Below are 19,843 nucleotides of genomic sequence, written 5' to 3'. Positions count from 1 at the left end.
TCGATTAACGATTAATGGATAAATGGATCAGCTCGTTGGGAAACGCGCGGCTTACTTTCAGTCCCTGAATGTTCAGCAAGTTCTCCTCGGGTACGATCACGTTGTCCATCAGGATCATTCCGGTGACAGACGCTCGTAGGGAGAACTTGCCTTGGATCTTTGGGGTGGACAGTCGATCCTTGGCGTCCTTCCTGTCGATGATGAAGCCGCGAATCTGACCGTCGTCGCATTTCGCCCATACTATCAGCACGTCGGAAACGGGCGAGTTTGTGATCCTAAACGAGATCAGACTGATTTTTCGCGTTCGATTCGCGAGGAGATATTCCCAGAAGCCACAAAGAGTCACCACCTCGAACTAACCATGTTTTATTACCGCTCAGCTTGTAAACCTTCTTTTCGGAATCGTAAACGGCTCTTGTCTGCATAGCTCCTGGATCACTACCGTGATTGGGCTCCGTCAAGCCGAAGCAACCGATCATTTCCCCGGACACTGCAATACACTCGAGAAATTATCGCCCGTGCAATTCCGACGCGGAAAGAATTTACTCGATCTTGCTCATTTCGTCACACAGTTAATTTCCACATGTCAATTTTTGTGTTGCCACCAAACAAAAAGATAGTCAATAAAGAGATGAATCAAAATTTTAACGAGCAAATATAACGTGATCCATCTTGAAACATAGAAAATCGTTATATTTAGAGGCTTATCGTTCTCTTTTTCCTTTTCTCAAAGTTAAGAATTAAGTATATTTCTTCACGAGAAATTCACCCAATGATCTTTTTGCGATTTTAGAACAAAAACACGAGTCTAGACAGTTTTTACATACTCATTTTGGGCAGGTATCGCTCTTTCTGAGCTTCGTTGCCGAACGTGTAAATCGCGCCCATGCAGAGGGAGGACTGCACCGAAAACGCGGATCGATAGCCGCTGTCGACGCTCTCGATTTCCTTGGCAAGCAAGCCGTACGCCACCGAGGACGCCTCAACGGCGCCATAACCCTTTATGGAGCAGCCTAGGACTCCGAGCTGACCCAACTCCCGCATGATTCCTTTGTCGAAGTGCTCATTGCGATTCGCTTCGATCACGCGCGGCAGGAGTCGCTCCTGACAGTACGAACGGAACTGATCCCTGATTAGGATTTCGTCCTGCGTCAGCTGCGACTCCAGGTCGAACGGATCTTCCCAGCTGAAGGTGGCTAAATCGCAATTCGTATAAATTAAAAAAAAGGAAAAAAGAAATCTAAATCTGCAGTCTCGATTAAATTTGACAAGGTATATTCCAATAAAATGTATCGTAACAATAAAATATGTTATAATAAAAAAAGTCTACGCTTTTCTCTTTGATAGATCTGCTTTTTACCAAACAATGTTTTGTTTTATTTTATCTTATGTTTATCTTATTAAAAAAATGATTTAACGCAACTTATTTCCGAAAATTCTCCCTTCTATCAAGAAAATATATGCTTGTAATAATCTTCTCATGAGAAAACTACTGTACAGAGGAGATGTACTTGACGGATTTAGAATTATCGCGTTTCTCGATAATATATCTATTACGTTTTATCATTTATCAATAATGACGCGGCGAAATGACAGCCGGCTGTGCTGTAAATAACGAGCTATCGACCGAGTCGATACACTGCCTGCATTGTGCTGCCATCTACGTTTCAGAACCATGCCGTATGGCTCATAAATATAGATCATCAGTGTAGATCATCTCTGAATCGAGTTACAACAATCTACGCCTTATCTGACTAACGTTCACAAATAGAGAGGAAATCCGAAATAAATAAAAGAGAAAGAGTGAGAAACGACTTACGTTTGTCTTGAAGAGCCGCGGAGACGCAGATTCCTGATAAGGTTTGATCGTTAAGGATAATATTACGAATTGTAATCTAGTCCCTCGCACGATTCGACGGAGTCTCACTCTCTCTTTCTCTTTCTGTTCCCGGTCGATTTCCAAAGGATACGTCTCGCTGGATTGACCCGACACAAACTGGCCGCTCTCAAAAGCAACTTCCTCTGCACGTGACACGCCATTTTCATCAACGACTGATAGAACACTGACTTGTTGATTTCCCACCGAGGACCCACTTATCAGCCGCGACTGAAGTTACATTTACACTAAGCGACCGGGATCTGATAAACGTTCTACGAGTAAATATTTTTTTGCATATTATAAGACGCCTCTACGGCGAGCGTTCCTCGATTCTGCACCAACAACGCATCAGCTGTTGCTGAAAATGCTGTCGTGACGCAGCCTGACCGACTGAGTCAGCCTTTTATTGACTCGTTGGAAACGCGGAGGCAAATTTGAACATACCTTGTTTTAACAAGAAGAGGAGATAGCCTGCAATTTTCCGATTGTGGAAGCAACAGTTGGAATTTTCCGATTTCTAGCGTCAGGCATCTATTTATTTGAGTGTCGAATTAAAAGTACGTTGAAGACTTCACTAAGAAAAGAATGCTTGAAAGTTCATTTGTATAAAGCTTATTTCTGTGAAATAAAATTTATTTCTGCGAAATAAAATTTATTTCTCCGAACAAACTTTATATCTTACAAATAAATTTTCAGGTATTTTATCCTCAGTGTGTCTGAAATTTTCCAAAGAATGTAATTTTATTATCGATTTGACTATTTGATTCTTGAAGTTAAGTTTACAAAAAACTCTCTTCCACCTTTTTACTTAAAAAATTACGTTCTTATAAAGCTTATTTCTGTGAAATAAAATTTACAAACTTTATATCTCACAAATAAATTTTTAGATATTTTATCCTCAGTGTGCTTGAAATTTTCCAAAGAATGTAAGTTTACCATTGATTTGATTATTTAATTTTTGAAGTTAAGTTTACAAAAAATTCTCTTTATTTAAAAAATTACGTTCCTATAAAGCATTAAATCTCTTTTTATTACATATAATTGTATATTGAGAAGAAAATATTTGAAAATTTACTTGTAGAATATAAAGTTTATTTTTATGAAATAAAGTCTATTTTTGTGAAACACAAGCTTTTATCTTAGAAGTAAATTTTCTTTTTTTCAATGTATAAAAAGGTTTTTATTCTAGATAATGATTATTTTCATTTGAGTCTGTGACCTCAAATTTTGTATACTAAAAAATTGTAGACACACATTGTCGTTTAAGTTTTACGTTTTATTTGTAAAAGTTTCGCAGAACATACCTATGTACAATTCTTATGTATTTGATTTCTTTTATCGTGAAAATTTACTCATGAATCGCCTTACCTACGACACTTGAGATCGAAGATTTTGAAATTAGAGAGATTATCGAAAAATTCCATAAAAAATTAGAATGGTAATAATAAAGACTTGACATCTTAAACGTAGATGTATTGAAAATACTCCGTTACTTTACATCGCCTCGATATACGCACCGCTTAAATATTAATTCTACGCGTGTAGTACGCACGTCTTTTTTGTCTCAGTCTAATGTTTCTCACGCGACTTTCTCCGTGATGCACATAGATCTCTCACTAGTGTTACAAACTTCATTGAATCGTTCGAATTTCAGGTCAATCTTTCTGGACGGATTCCGCACTACTTTTCCGTTCAATTCTAACTCCTCGCCCTCGTACTTATTCGTCCCTCTCGTCTGTAAAGCTTGGAATAATACCGTGTGACCCGCGACGGAATTCTACGTGTACTTCCACGTGCATCGCGTAATGCGGACACTAGTTCGGAAACTTATGGATTTACGTATACGCGCGTATTTATAAATGTAGTTTCGATTCTTCGAAAGTTTCCCCGGCATGTGGAGTTCCCGGCACGTGGAGTCCCCTGAGTCCCGCCGCGCGGAATTACACACAGATCGTCTAAAGTGAACTGAAACGAGCCGGCCAAGCAATCGGGCTGGTCTCCTGAAGGCGAGAGAGAGAGGACAACCAAAAAGCCCGGCTCGCGTGAAATATTGACTAACGCGCGCTCCTTAACTCGCCGGATCCGCAACTACTCCGAGACATGCGCAAGAGTTAAAATTATTATTATACTTCTACCGAGAGGCCTTGCACATTAGACCTTTACACTTACTAACACTCAGACAAGCGACTTCGTGCGTGAACGTATCGCGGACAATTCAACGGAATTTCTCGGCGCCGTTATCGCGAATTAAGGCCCGCGCCGAGAGTTACGTAACTTAGAGACTACAAAAATATACCTTCCCGCCGGTTATGCGCGTGCGAGATGCACGTATTATCAGCGTACACCTATGGACAATTAACATCTCGAGATGTGTATTCAAATAAGAAATATAAATTATCTTACGTTGCCAAGGGAGAACTTGCGGTGTCCCTCGAATGTTTCGATCACCCAAAAAAATATAATCTCATCCTTGGCGGGATCCTACTGGTCTCAAGAGGTTTCTTCTTGAAGCAAGAGAAAAATATTCCAAGCACAATATCATTAAAGTTCGAAGAATCTCATCTTTTACACGGAGAAAAATAATTTGCTCTTTTAGCAATCGTCATTGCTACTGCATATTCGTAATGATATCAAACAAATTTAGTTGACGTAACTAATTTTACAAATTATTCGTTATCAGAGCAGAAATAATTGCCAGGATAGAAAAAAATTTATTGAATATATTTGTCCTAAGAATCACGTTAATTTGCTATTGATGCAAAATAATGTATCCTTAGCAAATTTATTTGCTATCGGAACAAAATTACAACTGCTTATATAAATCCATCATAGTTCTTATAGCAAAATAATTAGTAGATTCAGCAAATAGTACTCTTAGCAAATCTTTTTGCTGTTCATATAATAACGAAAAAATTTTGCTAGATCAGCAGAAAATTTGCTGGGCCAGCAAATTATTTTTCTTCGTGTAGCTACGGCAAGTCTTGCTTGTCGCATAAGAGGGCATTCTGCATCAAATAAACATTCTTCTTGATTCAAGAGGAGGAAAGTTGGAATAATACCCAATAGATTTCCGATTAATAATTGACTTTATTTTTCAATAATAATTTTTATCTAAAATATGCGAAATAGCATCTTGCAATCAGAATTACTTTTTTGAATATTAAAATATTTTCCTCTTGTTTTCAAAGTAATCTTCTTGCGATCAATATATTATGTAAGGGCATTCCGTGTTAAGAATAAGACTATATTTTCAGATGCATATGTGTGCTGGAATAGCTAAAAATAAGAGACACGTATTATATTTGCCTTCTCGCACGTTTAGAATTTGAAACAACTTCTCAATAATTGGTTAATTGCGACGGAGCGCAATATATCTCTTATTTTTAGCCACTTGGCAGCCAATCTAGGAGTCATGCAAATCGGCGAGACAGACACTTCCACACGGAGAAAAATAATTTTACAGTAAGAATTGAAGAGGCAAATAAGGAGTACAGCACGGATGTCTTAGCGCTATTAAATACTAATATTACTTTTTATATAATATTAATACGATAGTGGGAGGATAATTATGTCCAGCATGTCAAACGCATGTATCAAAATTTTTCTTCGATTAATATACGCGGCGAATCTACCTTTCATATTTAGACCGATCCTTGAGTCCCAATTTTATATATATATAACATTCCCAAAACCCATTAGACCGATGACTCAAATAGATTCATTATATATATTGCGAAAAAACTGCCTCCGCCAGGACTCGAACCTGGAACCTCCCCACTTTCCGGGCAGGATGCCTTTCCATTAAAAATAATTTTGCTCTTTTAGCAAAATCGTCGTTGCTATTGCATATTTGTAGTGACATCAAAAAAATTTAGTTGACGTTACTAATTTTACAAATTATTCGTTATCAGAGCAAAAGTAGTTTCGTTGCCAGGATAGAAAAAAAATTTGTTAAGTGTATTTGTCCTAAGAATCACTATTGATGCAAAATCACTATTGATGTTAATTTACTATTGATGCAAAATAACGTATCTTTAGCAAATTTATCTGCTATCGGTTGCAAAAGTGCAGTTGCAAAACTGCAACTGCTTATATAAATCCATCATGGTTCTTATAGCAAAATAATTTTGTAGATTCAGCAAATTATATCCAACAAATAGTGATTAGTACTCTGATGTAATTCATATGAGCAAATCCTTTTGCTGTCCATATAATAACGAAAAGATTTTGTTAGACTAGCAGAAAATTTGTTGGGCCAGCAAATTATTTTTCCCCGTGCATGTTCCCTTCATATAGATACAGTACCTATATGCACATTTTTCCTCTTAATACTAATATCCGTAATCGCGTTCGGATGCGACGTATCGCGGTCGTCTTCGTCCGTAGCTCGGAGGTGTTTCCTATCGCGAATAAATCTGACTCAACGACACGGGCAATGTCGTGCATATCGCATCGAAAAGACGCGAGACAAAGCGAACGCGCAACGTCCTTACTCTGCGATTACAATCGATATTCTCTCTCACGAACTCGCGGCTCTACCTTAGACACCGTGATATCACGTGCGTGCGTATATACGTGAGTTCGTTGCGTCCCGAAAAGAGGGAGAGAGAAAGAGAGACAAAACGCGGACGAAGAGGTCGCGATCGATCGGCCGTCGCAAATTCGAGCGCGCCGCGGTCGACTGTTACACGACCAGCAGGTCCTCCTTCTGGTAAGGACCTTCCGGTAGCTTCTGATTGAATACGCGGATATTGTGGCAAAGGTAACCAATCGCCTCCATCACCGGCCGGATGATCGCTTGCGTCACCGCCGCCAGAAAATTTCGCATCGCTGCGCAAGTGATCTTCCACACGCGCAGACACGGCGCGACGCACCATATATGCTGCAAAGAACAATCAGGGCGGCCGAATCAGGCTATTTGTGTCAACGCAGAGCGGTGTGTACGAGGTGGAAAAGTGCGTTTCCATCTATCCATCTGCACTGAGGGAGAAATTACCTTAAAATCAACAAACATTTCTTTGATGGGTGCCATTAACATATTTACTTAAATCTAAATTTTCTTGATTAAATCAAATATTGTTTACCTGATTTAAGTAAAAAATATCTGGTTTAAATAAAGAGAATTTAGATTTAAGTAAATATGTTAATGGCACCCATCAAAGAAATATATGTTGATTTTAAGATAATTTTTCCCTCAGTATGCGTGCTTTCGTTCATTTACTCGTGCAAATTGGGGAAATGAGGGGAGGGTTGGTACCGGAGGAGAGTTAAGACAATGTTAATTTCTCCCTAACAATCGGTACTATACTTTCGATCCAAAACGCAATTGATGCCCTTCTATGTAAAGTATATAAATATTTTGTTAACCAGTTTATAAAGAGCTTAGATTTAATTAGAGGTAAGTAAAATTACTTTTAACTATCAAAAGTAATTATTTTTCTTGTTTAATATTTATGATATCTCTTTTGATAGTTGCATTTTATAAGAATTTCATTCAATACATTCTAATAAATTGTTCTTAAGTTTTGCAATGTAAGCATAATATAACCTCAATCTTTAACCTAAATATGTTTGCAATCGTTTGTAAAAATGTAAAAAGAACAACATCCCAAGTTGGGACATCCCAAGTAGAGAGAGTTAGAACATTTCTGACATCGAAATATCTCTATCACAATTGTAACCTATCATGCCAATTTTAATATTATGATTACAAAATGTTAAGTCTTAATTGTTAAGGGGATGCTGGAGTCGATGGCGAACTCGAACAATGTTGATAATGTAGAGATAATCGTCACTAACATAATCACGCTTTCCTTTTCGTATTTCTTGCATATACAGAACTTACATGAATATGTGTTGCTTTGTTTTACTTTATTCAATGAAAAACTTAACCATATATAGAAATCTTTCGGCAAACTTTTTCGATATTCTTAAGCTTTCAAATGCAGATGCGAAGGTAGAACAATGTTCTTCAAAATTTTTCTGTTTGGAGCATCCACACTTTCAGTATATACAAGCTGCGGAACTTTTGGATTAGGCAAATATTACTCTAACTGACAGCTTGAGATCTTACATTAAAATTTGTTTGTTCGTTTTCGTTACATATCGAGCAATGTTCCTATTTACTTTTCCACGTACTTTCATTGCGTAAAAGCATTTGTAATTCTGTGTAACCAATACGACATAAACTTTGCAGAAAAATGTCAGTATTCTGTCGGTAACGTTTCCAGCTTCAGCATCCCCTTAAGTCTTTTAATAAAGGATTTTTAATTTCAGCTCAATTTAAGTTAAATATGATTCATGATAAAGTGTAATCATCGTAAATTTGGAAGTTTATGTTAAGAATAATAAATAAGCTTTAATTATTAAATTATAATTATTTTTATTATTATGTCCAAAGTCTCCCATCTGTCCCATCTCTCCCTGGTAAAGGGGAGAATTGGGACAAAATTTAACCTAACGATTTCATTAATTCCTTATTCATGAAGAAAGGTACATTATTTAAAATATATATAAATTACTTCAGAATATTCTAAGAAATAAATTGTTATTGTCGTAAAATTTTGAAAAACAGGCTACAAAAAATAAAATGTTAAAACTGTCCCTCATTTCCCCTATATTATACCGATTTATTTATCGATCTATCTATTTATTGTCCGATCACTTCAGTAGCGAATATGCGAATATCACGCGGAGAAGAGAGTTTGGAAAGTTTGATATTGACACGAAGTTTGGTTGTAACGAAGGAACCACGTTCACGTCAGGTCGTTTTGGTTGAAGGAAATAGTATTTCTGGTTCTTCGAGTCAAATATCCGAATCGCCAGCACCTAAAATTCTTCAACCGAGACGCGTTGATTCATTCGACGAACTTCGCGTTAACACAATTTGCTTCTCTTTGCCCACGAAGAAGAAATGAAAAAGGAAATTCAGTTACAGTTATTTCCAAACTTTGATTTCAAACGGCATAATTAAAATCACACATTCAAAGTCCCCCAGATCAAAACACGCTTGCTCATCAGGATACAGTCCTCCCCAAACAAAATACGGATAATTAAGTCCACGAGACATTAAACACAGTTGCTGCTCGTGTTACATTGAAATATCAAATTCTCACGACACGATGATGGACATCAAACAATTCGACCAAATCCTCACGCTCCGAAAAGTCTTTCAGATTGTAGCTTTATTCCATTCGAAAACGAGCGTGGGCTCGCGATAGACCGCGGGGGGAGGGGGGACACCTAACATCGATCGAGGGTGCGCGACGTTAGGATGAGGGGAGGAGGAAGGGGGCTATATCGACTCACCTGAAACGCGAGACAGGCGAACGTGAAACCCAAACAAAGGGCGAGCAGGGGCGCCACGAGGACGGAGAGGAGCACGTAGCAGCATCCCCTGGAGAGCCGGAAGCAATGGCCGCTGAGCCGCCAGGCGCACTCGGGGCTGCGGATGCCCTCCGGTTCGCCGATCACGTCGTCCCACATCACCTGTGTTCGCACGACGCTCGCGATACATCATCGCGCAACAATGATAACAATAATGATGCGCACGTGCTGGAGCTATCGTCGTTCGTGTCAGTCGATCGACATTCGCACAGCGCGCGCGAATTATCGAGACGCCCGTTCGGGTCGGTGAAATGTCGCGTTAGACGCACAGGACAGGGGAAAAAACTGTGAGTAACACGCGAGCCAGTCTAAAGACCCATTTCGCTATGTACCCGCTGACCATCGATCCTCGATTCTTTTCGAGGAAATGTGGGTTACGACTCGCAGAACCGACGCACAGTGGGGACAAATAGAAATTCACTGTTCAAAAATCGCTAGAGACCGCAATTTTATAGCAATCGGAATGATTTTTTTTTTTTAATTAAACGTTAATCAATGTAGAAAAAACTGTTGAGCCAAATTTTTTTTTTAATTCTTCTAAACGTTGCAATATTAATAAGAATTAAGTTTGTATTCAGCAACTTAAACCTAATATGTCTTATAGTGACACATTTCGTGCTACAGAAACTTTTTTTCACATCGGTTATGGGATTGACAGACAGCTGTTAAATACCAGATCTTAATACTGACTTTACATTTATGTTGAACGACTTTGTATATCCTATTGCACCATATATACTGTGTTAAAACATAATGATTTTGTTTATGTTGACAGGAGATTAGCAGTTGTCAACTGCCAAATTCTGATTTCTCTACCAGATTCGTGATCAGCGATGCTGAAAACCTTAGTACACTGTACTGTGCAGCGAAAAGATGGAAAGTTTTCCAACTGGAGTGGCCCACAAAACTTGATAATTTTTTACAAATTCTTATTAATATTGCAACATTTAGAAGAATTTTTAAAAAAATCGAGCTCGACAGTTTTTTCTACATTGATTAACGTTTAATTAAAAAAAAAATTAATCCCGATTGCTATAAAATTGTGGTTTCTAGCGATTTTTGAACAGTAAATTTCTATTTTTCCCCACTGTGCGACGATTGTGCGCGATAGTCGAAGACTCTAAAAGCAAAAGGTCTCAGAATGTTCTCGTGAAGTGAGGTCTTTCAAGCAAAGGAAAATGCAAAAGTGAAATCGAACGTTCGCCACTGGCCAGGAGCGATAATTGGACTATATGATGAAGATGCAGGTCGTGTTGGGGCTTTGGGATTCGATGGTGAATTTCATCAGCTTCCGCCAATTGGCCATAGTTACGCAAGAATGATCTGACCCACAAAATTATGATTTTTGTTTCTTTTATCAAGAAATGCTCCATACCATAGAAGGAAGAGGGTGTACTAGATGGCGACGGGACGTCGCGCGGTCTTCTTTCTATATAAGACAAAAAAGATCTTGGATGCCTAAAATTAACTGAAAATCCGGTTTTATTTTCTACTAGTTGTGCCATTTTTTACTAGTTGCTTTTTTAACTCAGTCAATGAATACTCTTGTCAGTGAATACTCTAGAAGAAAATTGACCATACGTACTTCGTGATGAAGTAAATAACGTTTCGAAGAAAATAAACATTTGGCGTTTGATTTAAAAAGTATAGATAGCTTCGCAATCGTTCAGAAAGTCCGTCAATTTTCTTCTAACTACAGCATAACTACGGCCACTTGTGATCTCAAACGCACGACAGCACGACTACGAAATTTGCAATGCATAGGTCGAAATGGATTTTGAGTCTGGGGGATGAGGTGAAGGGTGCATTATGCGATGCGGAAGAGAAGGATCGCGATTAACGAAACGCGCTCGCCGTTGTCACAGGCGCAAATTTTATAATCTTGTTTATCAACTGCACGCAAAAAAAGAACTAGCTTCCAGAGCTAAAAAATAGCTGTGGCAGATAAGATGTGTCACTGAAATAGAGACAGCTAATGTCGATACCAAAGCTAAATTTATTCGCTGTTAAACTTAGGCGCTACAGCGAGAAATATTAGCTGCTAGAAATAAATGACTGTAACAAATGATTGTAGCTGTACGGCAGACTTCTTTAATATATGCATACGATAAGAAATTTAGGAATAACTGCCATTTTCTCAGCTACTTGAAATAATGTGCATTTTTAATGTCACCTAATATATTTGTATTTCATAGCGAATGCATCTTAGCTGTCATAGCCAATTCTTAACAGCTAAACGATTAGCCTTTTGACTAAGTTTGAATCAGCTACCGCGGTTTAGCTGATATTACTAAATAATTTTTTTGCGTCTGGCTTTTCTTATAGGATCGCGATCCCATGTGAAAAAAAAGCCTTTTCGTGTAGCGCGAAACATCATGACTTAAAAAAAAGAAATATATGCCATTCGCTCTTAACAGGGGAAATCTGATATTATCAGTGCAGAAAAATTGTCCTCACGATGATAAAGTGCGAGTTGCCGCGATGGGTCGTTTGTCCCACGTGATTGACTGACATAGCTTCGACGAGGATATTTGTTCCGTTTATTCGCGAAATTTGTTACGTGCATCTAAGTGCAGTTGACGCGGTCACAGTTGCCGTATGAATTGCATAACTAACTTCCTCGAACTTGACTTCAAACGACGGAATCTCCTCAACACTTGGCGTACCTGAAGATGTTGATTCAGGCTGTTGGGGTCCCTGTCCTCCAGCTCGACCCCAGCGCTTTCGCCCCCCGCCGAGGACTCCGGCTTCTCCATCCCTGGAATACGAAGAGTCGGGCACTTGGGCATGCCGCAGCGGAAGCTGTTCCTGAATCTCGCCAGCATAGTTCCCGCTGCTGCCGTTACTTGGGTCTTTTTTTCTCTCTCTCTCTCTCTTTCTCTGTCTTTTTTACTTTTCTCTCTCTCTCTCTTTCTGTTACTCTTTGTCGCTCTTCCGTCTCAGAGACGAGTCAACGTGCGTTAAGGGGATTTCACGAGCCGCCGATTCGCGGCGGCAGACGAGCGTTTCCTGCCTCGCGGCGCGACACCATCGCGAAAATGACGACTATCGTGAGCCGCGGGGACGTAAGCCGGCACACATATCCATGAGCCATCGATTATCTTAGTTAAATAATAAATCGCGCACTACCCTTCTCTCTTACGCGAGCAAGTAAAGAGCGACAATCGGCGGCGGCGACTTCGTCGAGAGAAAGGGAGAGGAGGCCAATCAAACAAGAGGTGGTAGTGTTTACTTGAATTACCGCGACACGCTGACCACCGGCCGATCGCGCGACCACGGCTGAACAAAAGGTGAAATTCGCCTCTGGTTCCCTCTCTTTCTCTCTCTCTCTCGCCTCCTCCGGTTCGTGCGGTATTTACGTGCGCCGCAAACCCCAGCATAATCGCGGTATCGATTTAGCGAAACGTAAACCGGGCTACGCTTCATTCTTCGCCTTGACTTCAACTGTTGCACCCGTACTATAGAGCCGTGACTGACTATACACGAGGTCACGGATTTTTTTAGACTCCCATCTTTTTTCTCAAACGCGAGGGGCGGAGGAAGGAATACTTACAGCGTGCGGCACTCGCGGCCCGAGAACCTAGGCAAATTAGAAACGATCTCTTCGATTTTCCGTCACAGAAGTAGAAATGATCAAGCAGAGTTACGTACAATCCTTAGCGTGAAGTAACATCACGGACGTTTAATCGATGGAAACAAAGGACGAGACACGTGTCGCTTTGAAGCACCTACGAGCTCTAAGGGCGGTATTCGTAGTCGGATCTTGTATATAAGATCCACGGGAAAAGGAATTTGGTTGAATTAACCAAATCCCTACTGAAATATGAACGGAAATTTGGTTCATCCAACCAACTTCTTTTTCGTGCACTGAGGAAAGATACCTTCATTTGCGAGATGCAAAGTTTATATCTGTGAATAAATTTTCAAGTGTTTCTTTCCCAGTGTGTCGTCCTGAGTTCATCCTCAGATAAGCTTAACCCTTCATTGACCAAACTTCATTTTGTTACACCGTTGACCACTTTAGGGACTTCAGAAGAATATGCTTAAAACTCCGTTATAAATCCGTGACAGATCTAGTGATTTCCATGAAAATCGGTACTAGAGAGCTTTTGGGGTCGCTAAGTCTAAATACGTTGACAAAATTACAAAATTCAAAATTGCGATAATCAACGTACGCGTTCAATTTCTGTATTTTTGTCTCTATATGGATACCTTCAAATTTACCTTTGGCTATAGTGGATCTGCCATTTTGAACGTTCTAATTTGGACAATGGATTCGTATTTAACGACCCCATAAACCTATAAGTATATATTCTAATTCAAATCATTCTATTTTTGCATTGTTGGGTTTATGTGGATACCTTACGTTAACCATATTAGGTCCGCCATTTTGATTTTTGCAATTTGAACAACGGGTTCGGATTCAACAACCCCAAAAACTCCCTAGTACCAATTTTTATGGAAATCGCTAGATCAGACATGCATTTGTGACGATTTTCTTTCTGTGGTCTCTTTATGGACTCCAATGGTCAACGAAGGGTTAATAAGACGTTCTCAAATATAAATCTCGATCGTAAATACCGGCCTGAGATTTCTACAAGCTGACGAAATGAATTTAAGGTGCAGAAACGTGTACACCTTCTTCTAAGGCACAAAAGTATGCTTTTTCCTCGTCACGATCGAACGCTAGCCGTGCATTAATTTCTAGAGCGTGACTCTGAAGAACGAGGGGAACATTGCGTCGCGCTCCTTCAAGACGAGGGGAACACCGTCACGCGCATTTGCCTCTCGACAAGGGTGGAAAATTTTCTTACGCGGCGGGCCGGCAAAGGGTTGAATAGATTAAGGAGTATAGGAGCAAGCGACGGCTCGTGAGAAAGAGCGGAGTTGAATTCTACGCAGGAAAGAAACTGCGCAACGCACACAAACACACACATCCACGTACATACACACGGCAACTTTGCCCTACTTCCTGCGTGAAGAAGCCTAGATCTTATCAGCCCCCGTAAAAGCCGACAGTTTACGACGTTTCGCATTGCTATCGACTATTCGCGCAAACTTATGTGTGTGTGTGTGTGTGTGTGTTTATGCGCGTAATTGTTCAGTTGACTGTCTACCGAGAAACCGGTGTGCGGGAACTACGTCCGAGGCGCGTCGCGTCGCGAGGTGCGCTCGTAAAAAATCGCACAACACAAAGCTCGCTCTCCGCAAGTCACAGCCAGCGGGCAAAGAGTGCATACGCGACATGACGGTCGCGATAAATGATTCACCGGCGGTATTACGCGACGTGCAACCATGTGTCTAACAAAGAGCTCAAAATAGAGTTCTCGGCCGATCGAATTACCTCCCTCGCCAGCTTTAATAATTCACACAACTCCCATTCTTCAGCGTTACAACGTTTTGCGCAGCCCGCGCTCGATCACGGTCGTGGCCGGCTTGCGGTCTGCGACAGGAAGACATCGCGACGGCGTTTACGCGTCGCCGTGAAGCGGACATGTTTGTTTCGCGACCAAGATCTTTGACGAGGGTGACGAGGCTGACTCACGCGCAGGGGGCGAGGGGTGACTCGAGGGAGGTGAGGGACGAGACGCGGAGCAGCGAACGGGCTGGATTCGGTGACGGCGGCGACGAATTCGTCGGCCTCGTCGTGCGAAACGTCGTGCGATCTCTTGTCGACAACGACAATACTCACTCGGTTCGCCGTTCGCCACCCTGGAGCCCCTTATTTTGCCGGTTGCTTGCGGACACGACGCGACGGAAGTAGGGAAGCTATCGCTCCGCTCTATTGCCTTATTGTGGCGCGCTCGCGTCGCTTTACTTTGCGGGAGTATTCGTGAGTACTTAGGTAGAACGAAGGCGATCCGGGTCTAAGCGCGGAGGGTGGGGGCATCTAATCCGCGGATCCTAACGCGAAGAGAAGTGGACAGCGGTCAGCGCGACTGCGCAATGGAAATCCCGGGGGGTTTCAACCCCGTCGCCGCGGCCGGTCCCCGGGAGGTACAACCACCCCGGAAAACGAAAGTGAACGCCGCCGGAGCGGCATAATCCCAACCACCCCCTCCCCCACCCGGTCGTCCACTCTCCCGTGGGAGACGGACGGTAATCCCGTGAAAGTCAAAAGCAATCGCAATATTGAACCAGGTAAAATGATTCGCTCGGCTGAACTGGGATGAAATCCCGCAGACTGCTAATTAACCGTTATTATTGGTTCATCAATTATGCTAAGTATCATCCCCTTTCAATCGATAATCAGGCATTGAGCCTGCCCTGTCAAGGACGCGGTATCAATAAATGAGTATCAATCAACTGTTCTCCTGCGAATTTAACCCATCGATGGATATGTAGCTCGATATTAATCGTAATAATTAAAGCATTCGGCGTTTAGTGCACAACTGCATTGAGGCTTTTGTTAATTTAATAAGGTACCCGCAACAAATAATTGTTGATATGGAACAGGAGGAATGACCCCGCAATGGGAACAAATGATTTGTTATTTTCAATTCGTTGTTCTGAGCGACGCTTCCGTAATGGAAAGATAATTAGCCTAACTTAAATAGACGAGAACAAATGCAATCTGTATCTCAGGTAATGTATATTTATTAAGGGGATGCCGGAGCGAGCGATGAACTTGATAAGCGTCGATAACGTAGAGCGATCGTCAAAAAGTAGAAAACGTTATCTTCATTTACCGACGATATCGAATTTATATACACATGTATATTTATAGAATAAAGACGATCGTCAAGTAGGCGTTAACATAATACCGCTATTATCCTTTCACAGATGTTATGCAAGTGTGTGTGCTACGTTGTTATTTCAATTTTCTTACACATAGACGTTACATAAATGTGAATGCCACGTTAAATCAGGAAGCCAGGACGAAGGAAAAGGGACACGGACGGCGTAGTATATACACACTGTTAAATCCATAGTGTCAAATTATACTCAATTTGAGTTATTTTTAACTATTCCTATAAGTTGCCATTGCTCCTACTAAATATGTCGTTAACTTAACTAATGGAGTTAAATAATTTAACTTAAGAAATGTATTAAATTTGACTAAAATTTAGTTTATTTTTATTATGCACGTTAATGTAACCTTTGTTTTAGTACAAAATGACTTAATATTGTTTTAAATGGGTTGATTAGATGTGGTTGTTTTTTTAAACACATGTTTTGTGTTAAAATAGTAAATTTTGACACACATGATAGTTAAAAATAACTAAACATTATTTAACTTAAGAAATTGGTTTAAATTTGACCCTCCAATATTTAACAGTGTATAGTCATTCATTATACAATTCATTCAATCAGGAGAAATTAGCTGACACGGAGAAATCGTCAGCTGACACGGTGTTCACCACGTATGCCTTGGCGATAATCGCGTTTTTCTGAGAATCGTAGTTCATGAAAGCGAGCTGCACCAGAGCCAAGAGACCGTCATCGTTGCCGTTGCTGTTGCTGCCACCGGCGAGACAACCGCCCGTCGTGAAATTGTTCATGGACGTAGCGGCGGTACCTGCTGCAGCTGCTCCTCGTTTGGACAATAGTCGAAAGTGCTTGGTGTTCTTGTACATAGAAATGTTCACGTAAACCGGTATATTTTTGAGCACCTGTGCCGCGTCGAATTCTTTATGCACGTACTCGGTCATCGCTTTCTGCAACTGGCGATCCATGTCGACCCACGATTTGAACACCAATCCATGACGATTATCCTCCTGCAGAGACACGAAGAACATACACTGAGAGAAGAATTTAGTAAATATTATCAAAATTTGGTTACTATTATTAAATGAAAGACGTAAATATAGCGGGCCAAAGCTATGGCAATACTTATTAATTAATTTAGTTCTGTAAAATAAATTATTTATTTGACAGAAGTAAAATTTATTTGCTTCCAGAATATATTTGGTAAATAAAACTTATTGAATAGTTGAGCAAAATAAGCGATTTTGTAATAGTTACAAAATTTTTGATAGGTTCAACCAACTATCTGTAATAATAGATATTGAAACGATGTAATAGCTGCAAATGAATGAATTTTTCGTTGTGCTGCAACAAAACATACTTATACTGGTAACAAAATAGAACTCGTACCTACTGAATTTTTTATTATATGGAATATAACGATTTCATAACAATTATCAAATATCTGTTCATAACTGTAATATATTTTATATTAAATATTTAACATTAAGTAACTATTACTAAATTATTTAATTGATGTTACTGTGAATGCAATTACGTCATACTCCCGATCTATTAAATATTTGGTAATTATTATCATATTTAGTATTAGTTACTAAGGATTCAATGAATTTCTGTAACTAAATGCAGTTTGTTATAGTTACCAGTCTTTTCTCTCAGTGTACCGCGCAATTTTACGGACGAAACATTGGCGTTGTTGCTGGCATCGCCGGCGCCGCCGTAACCGTAGCTGCTGCTGCCTGCGGTGAAACGAGGAGATCGATACCCGGTGCCTTGAAACACTCTCGACTCCAAATAGCTCATGTGTTCATCGTTCAGCACCCCGTTTATACTGCAAAAATGTATACCGTCGGTCAGATCGGGCAGCGCATTTTGATCGGTGCGAAACACCATAGTTAGGCACAAGGTGCACAAAAACGAATCGATTCGTTACGATCGGTCAGCTCTTCTTCGAGTGGTGCGGTCGGCACGGCAGTGGACTGCCGTATCACTCTTCCCTCGCCGTTTTCGTTGAAGAGCGCTCGCTTCAAGATGTCTTCGTCGAACACAAATTGAATGCCGACGTTCACACGTTTCAAGAATTTTCGCAGTTCCAACAGAGCCGAGACAAGCTCGAACACCAATTGGCGCATCTCCTTCATCTTATTGTCGGTACGTAGATCGAACTGTGCGGCGCACAGCTCAGCGTCCAAGCGGCTCACCAAAGATCAGCAAGAGTTCAAGTACAGTTTGTCCAAATGCGTAATTTTTTCAAAGGAAAGAATCGGAATCGCGTAATGACGTTGATTCACTGCAGTCTTGCTAGCCACATTCGCCATCCAATTGTTCTGATTGAGAAATACTAGATGCGCAACTAAGTTTCCGGGTTTCACACATGGATGGCGCTAACGACACATGTAGTCAACATACATGTCTAAAGTTGTGTTTCTTTTATAGCTTGGACATCTGTAAACAATAACTAGTCATAATACCAACACATATCGCAACGCAAAAATATTTTTTCTAACAAAGATGTCGAGTTTTGTGCCAAATAAACAGCATTTGCGGGAAGCTTTGCTTTTCTGCTTTAACTTGAAAAAAAATGCAGCTGAAGCACGTCGTTTGCTTGAGGAGACCTACGGCGAACATGCACCATCGAAAACTACCTGTGAAGATTGGTTTAAACGCTTCAGAAGTGGCGATTTCGACACTAAAGACAAGGAGCGCTCCGGAAGACCAAAAACAATTGAGGACGCCGATCTGCAAGCGTTATTGGATGAAGATGATATGCAAACACAAGATCAACTTACGGAGGCATTAAACATGACTCGCTAAGATATTTCCAAACGTTTACATGCCATGGGAAAAATTCAAAAGAAAGGAAAATGGGTACCGCATGAGTTAACTGAGAGACAGATGGAAAATCGAAGAGCCACTTCCGAAATTTTGCTTTTGCGGCATGAAAGAAAGAGTTTCCTGCATCGAATTGTTACTAGCGATGAGAAGTGGATATATTTCGAGAATCCCAAACGCAAAAAATCGTGCCTTTCACCTGGCGAAGCATCAACATCGACGGCACGGCCAAATCGCTTCGGAAAGAAGACAATGTTCTGCGTTTGGTGGGACTAGAAAGGAATCGTGTACTATGAGCTGCTGAAACCGGGCGAAACTGTCAATGGGCATCGCTAACGACAACAACCGATCAATTTGAACCATGCGTTGCTCGAAAAACGACCAGAATGGGACACGAGACACGAACGAGTGATATTGCAGCACGACAACGCTCCGTGCCATCGCACTTCCATCGTCCAGAACAGCATCAAAACGTTGAAATAGGATCTACCGCACCCGCCGTATTCACCAGACCTGGCTCCTTCCGATTATCACTTGTTCCAGTCGATGGCGCATGACTTGGCTGGGCTACACTTGACCAATTTCGAAGAAGTGCAAAATTGGTTGGATGAATGGTTTCGGTCGTTTTATCGTCGCGGTATTCATGTATTGCCAGAGAGATGGCAAAAATGTGTAGCTAGCGAGGGACGAGCCTGTATGAAGTTAGCCCCCCATTTTTCGAATTTATTAATTTTGACAGTTGTGCTGATTTGTGCTAGGTTTGTGCTACATTGTGCTCGAATTATAAATTTTTAATACGAAAAATGAGCGAGAAAAATGGAAAAAACCGTTTTTTTTGGTAGCCCCCCACTTTTTGATTTTCGAAATTTTTTTTATTGTGCTAGGTTGTGCTAAGTTGTGCTAACATTGTGCTAAAGTATTATCTTCGAAAAATAATCATAAAAGGAATAAAACGAAAAAAACGATTTTAGGCAGAAAAGAAGAAAAGTAAGATTTATATTCGTATAAGTCAACCATACAATATATAATTATATATCT

At 40.5% G+C, this 19,843-nt stretch overlaps 3 protein-coding genes across 5 annotated transcripts in view; all 3 read right to left on the bottom strand.

Annotated features, from left to right (window-relative positions):
* The window catches only part of LOC116847300 (glutaryl-CoA dehydrogenase, mitochondrial), a 3,953-nt gene extending 1,678 nt beyond the window's left edge, over nucleotides 1-2,275 (bottom strand). The window contains 5 exon segments of the mRNA XM_032822151.1: nucleotides 10-275; nucleotides 361-490; nucleotides 828-1,196; nucleotides 1,820-1,852; nucleotides 1,971-2,275. Of these exon segments, the coding sequence (XP_032678042.1) occupies nucleotides 10-275; nucleotides 361-490; nucleotides 828-1,196; nucleotides 1,820-1,852; nucleotides 1,971-2,046 (874 nt within the window). The 5' untranslated portion in view covers nucleotides 2,047-2,275.
* A 3,521-nt stretch (nucleotides 2,276-5,796) lies between these two features.
* On the bottom strand, nucleotides 5,797-15,252 carry LOC116847319 (caveolin-3-like). Of its 3 annotated transcripts, XM_032822198.1 has the most exons (5): nucleotides 14,958-15,252; nucleotides 12,819-12,845; nucleotides 11,932-12,023; nucleotides 9,188-9,367; nucleotides 5,797-6,761 (listed from the first exon to the last, which is right to left on the bottom strand). In XM_032822198.1, the coding sequence occupies exons 3-5, from the start codon at nucleotides 12,019-12,021 to the stop codon at nucleotides 6,564-6,566; spliced, it is 468 nt and encodes a 155-aa protein (XP_032678089.1). In that variant the 5' UTR covers nucleotides 12,022-12,023; nucleotides 12,819-12,845; nucleotides 14,958-15,252; the 3' UTR covers nucleotides 5,797-6,563. The 3 variants fall into 3 exon arrangements, with proteins under 3 accessions (XP_032678089.1, XP_032678088.1, XP_032678090.1); XM_032822197.1 differs by having other exon boundaries at nucleotides 11,932-12,845; XM_032822199.1 differs by lacking the exon at nucleotides 12,819-12,845.
* Nucleotides 15,253-16,497: 1,245 nt separating this feature from the next.
* Nucleotides 16,498-18,429, bottom strand: LOC116847297. Its single transcript, XM_032822148.1, has 2 exons — nucleotides 17,617-18,429; nucleotides 16,498-16,983 (listed from the first exon to the last, which is right to left on the bottom strand). Exon 2 carries the CDS (start codon nucleotides 16,939-16,941, stop codon nucleotides 16,576-16,578), a length of 366 nt encoding a protein of 121 aa, XP_032678039.1. The 5' UTR covers nucleotides 16,942-16,983; nucleotides 17,617-18,429; the 3' UTR covers nucleotides 16,498-16,575.
* Nucleotides 18,430-19,843: the final 1,414 nt, after the last annotated feature.

This window comes from Odontomachus brunneus, unplaced genomic scaffold (genome assembly GCF_010583005.1).
Source record: "Odontomachus brunneus isolate Ranch 3 - 2012 unplaced genomic scaffold, Obru_v1 Obru_scaffold_076, whole genome shotgun sequence".
In the NCBI taxonomy this organism is placed as follows: domain Eukaryota; kingdom Metazoa; phylum Arthropoda; class Insecta; order Hymenoptera; family Formicidae; genus Odontomachus; species Odontomachus brunneus.
The sequence above is the reverse complement of the archived record's forward strand: the minus strand, read 5'-3'. Positions and strand labels throughout refer to the sequence as shown.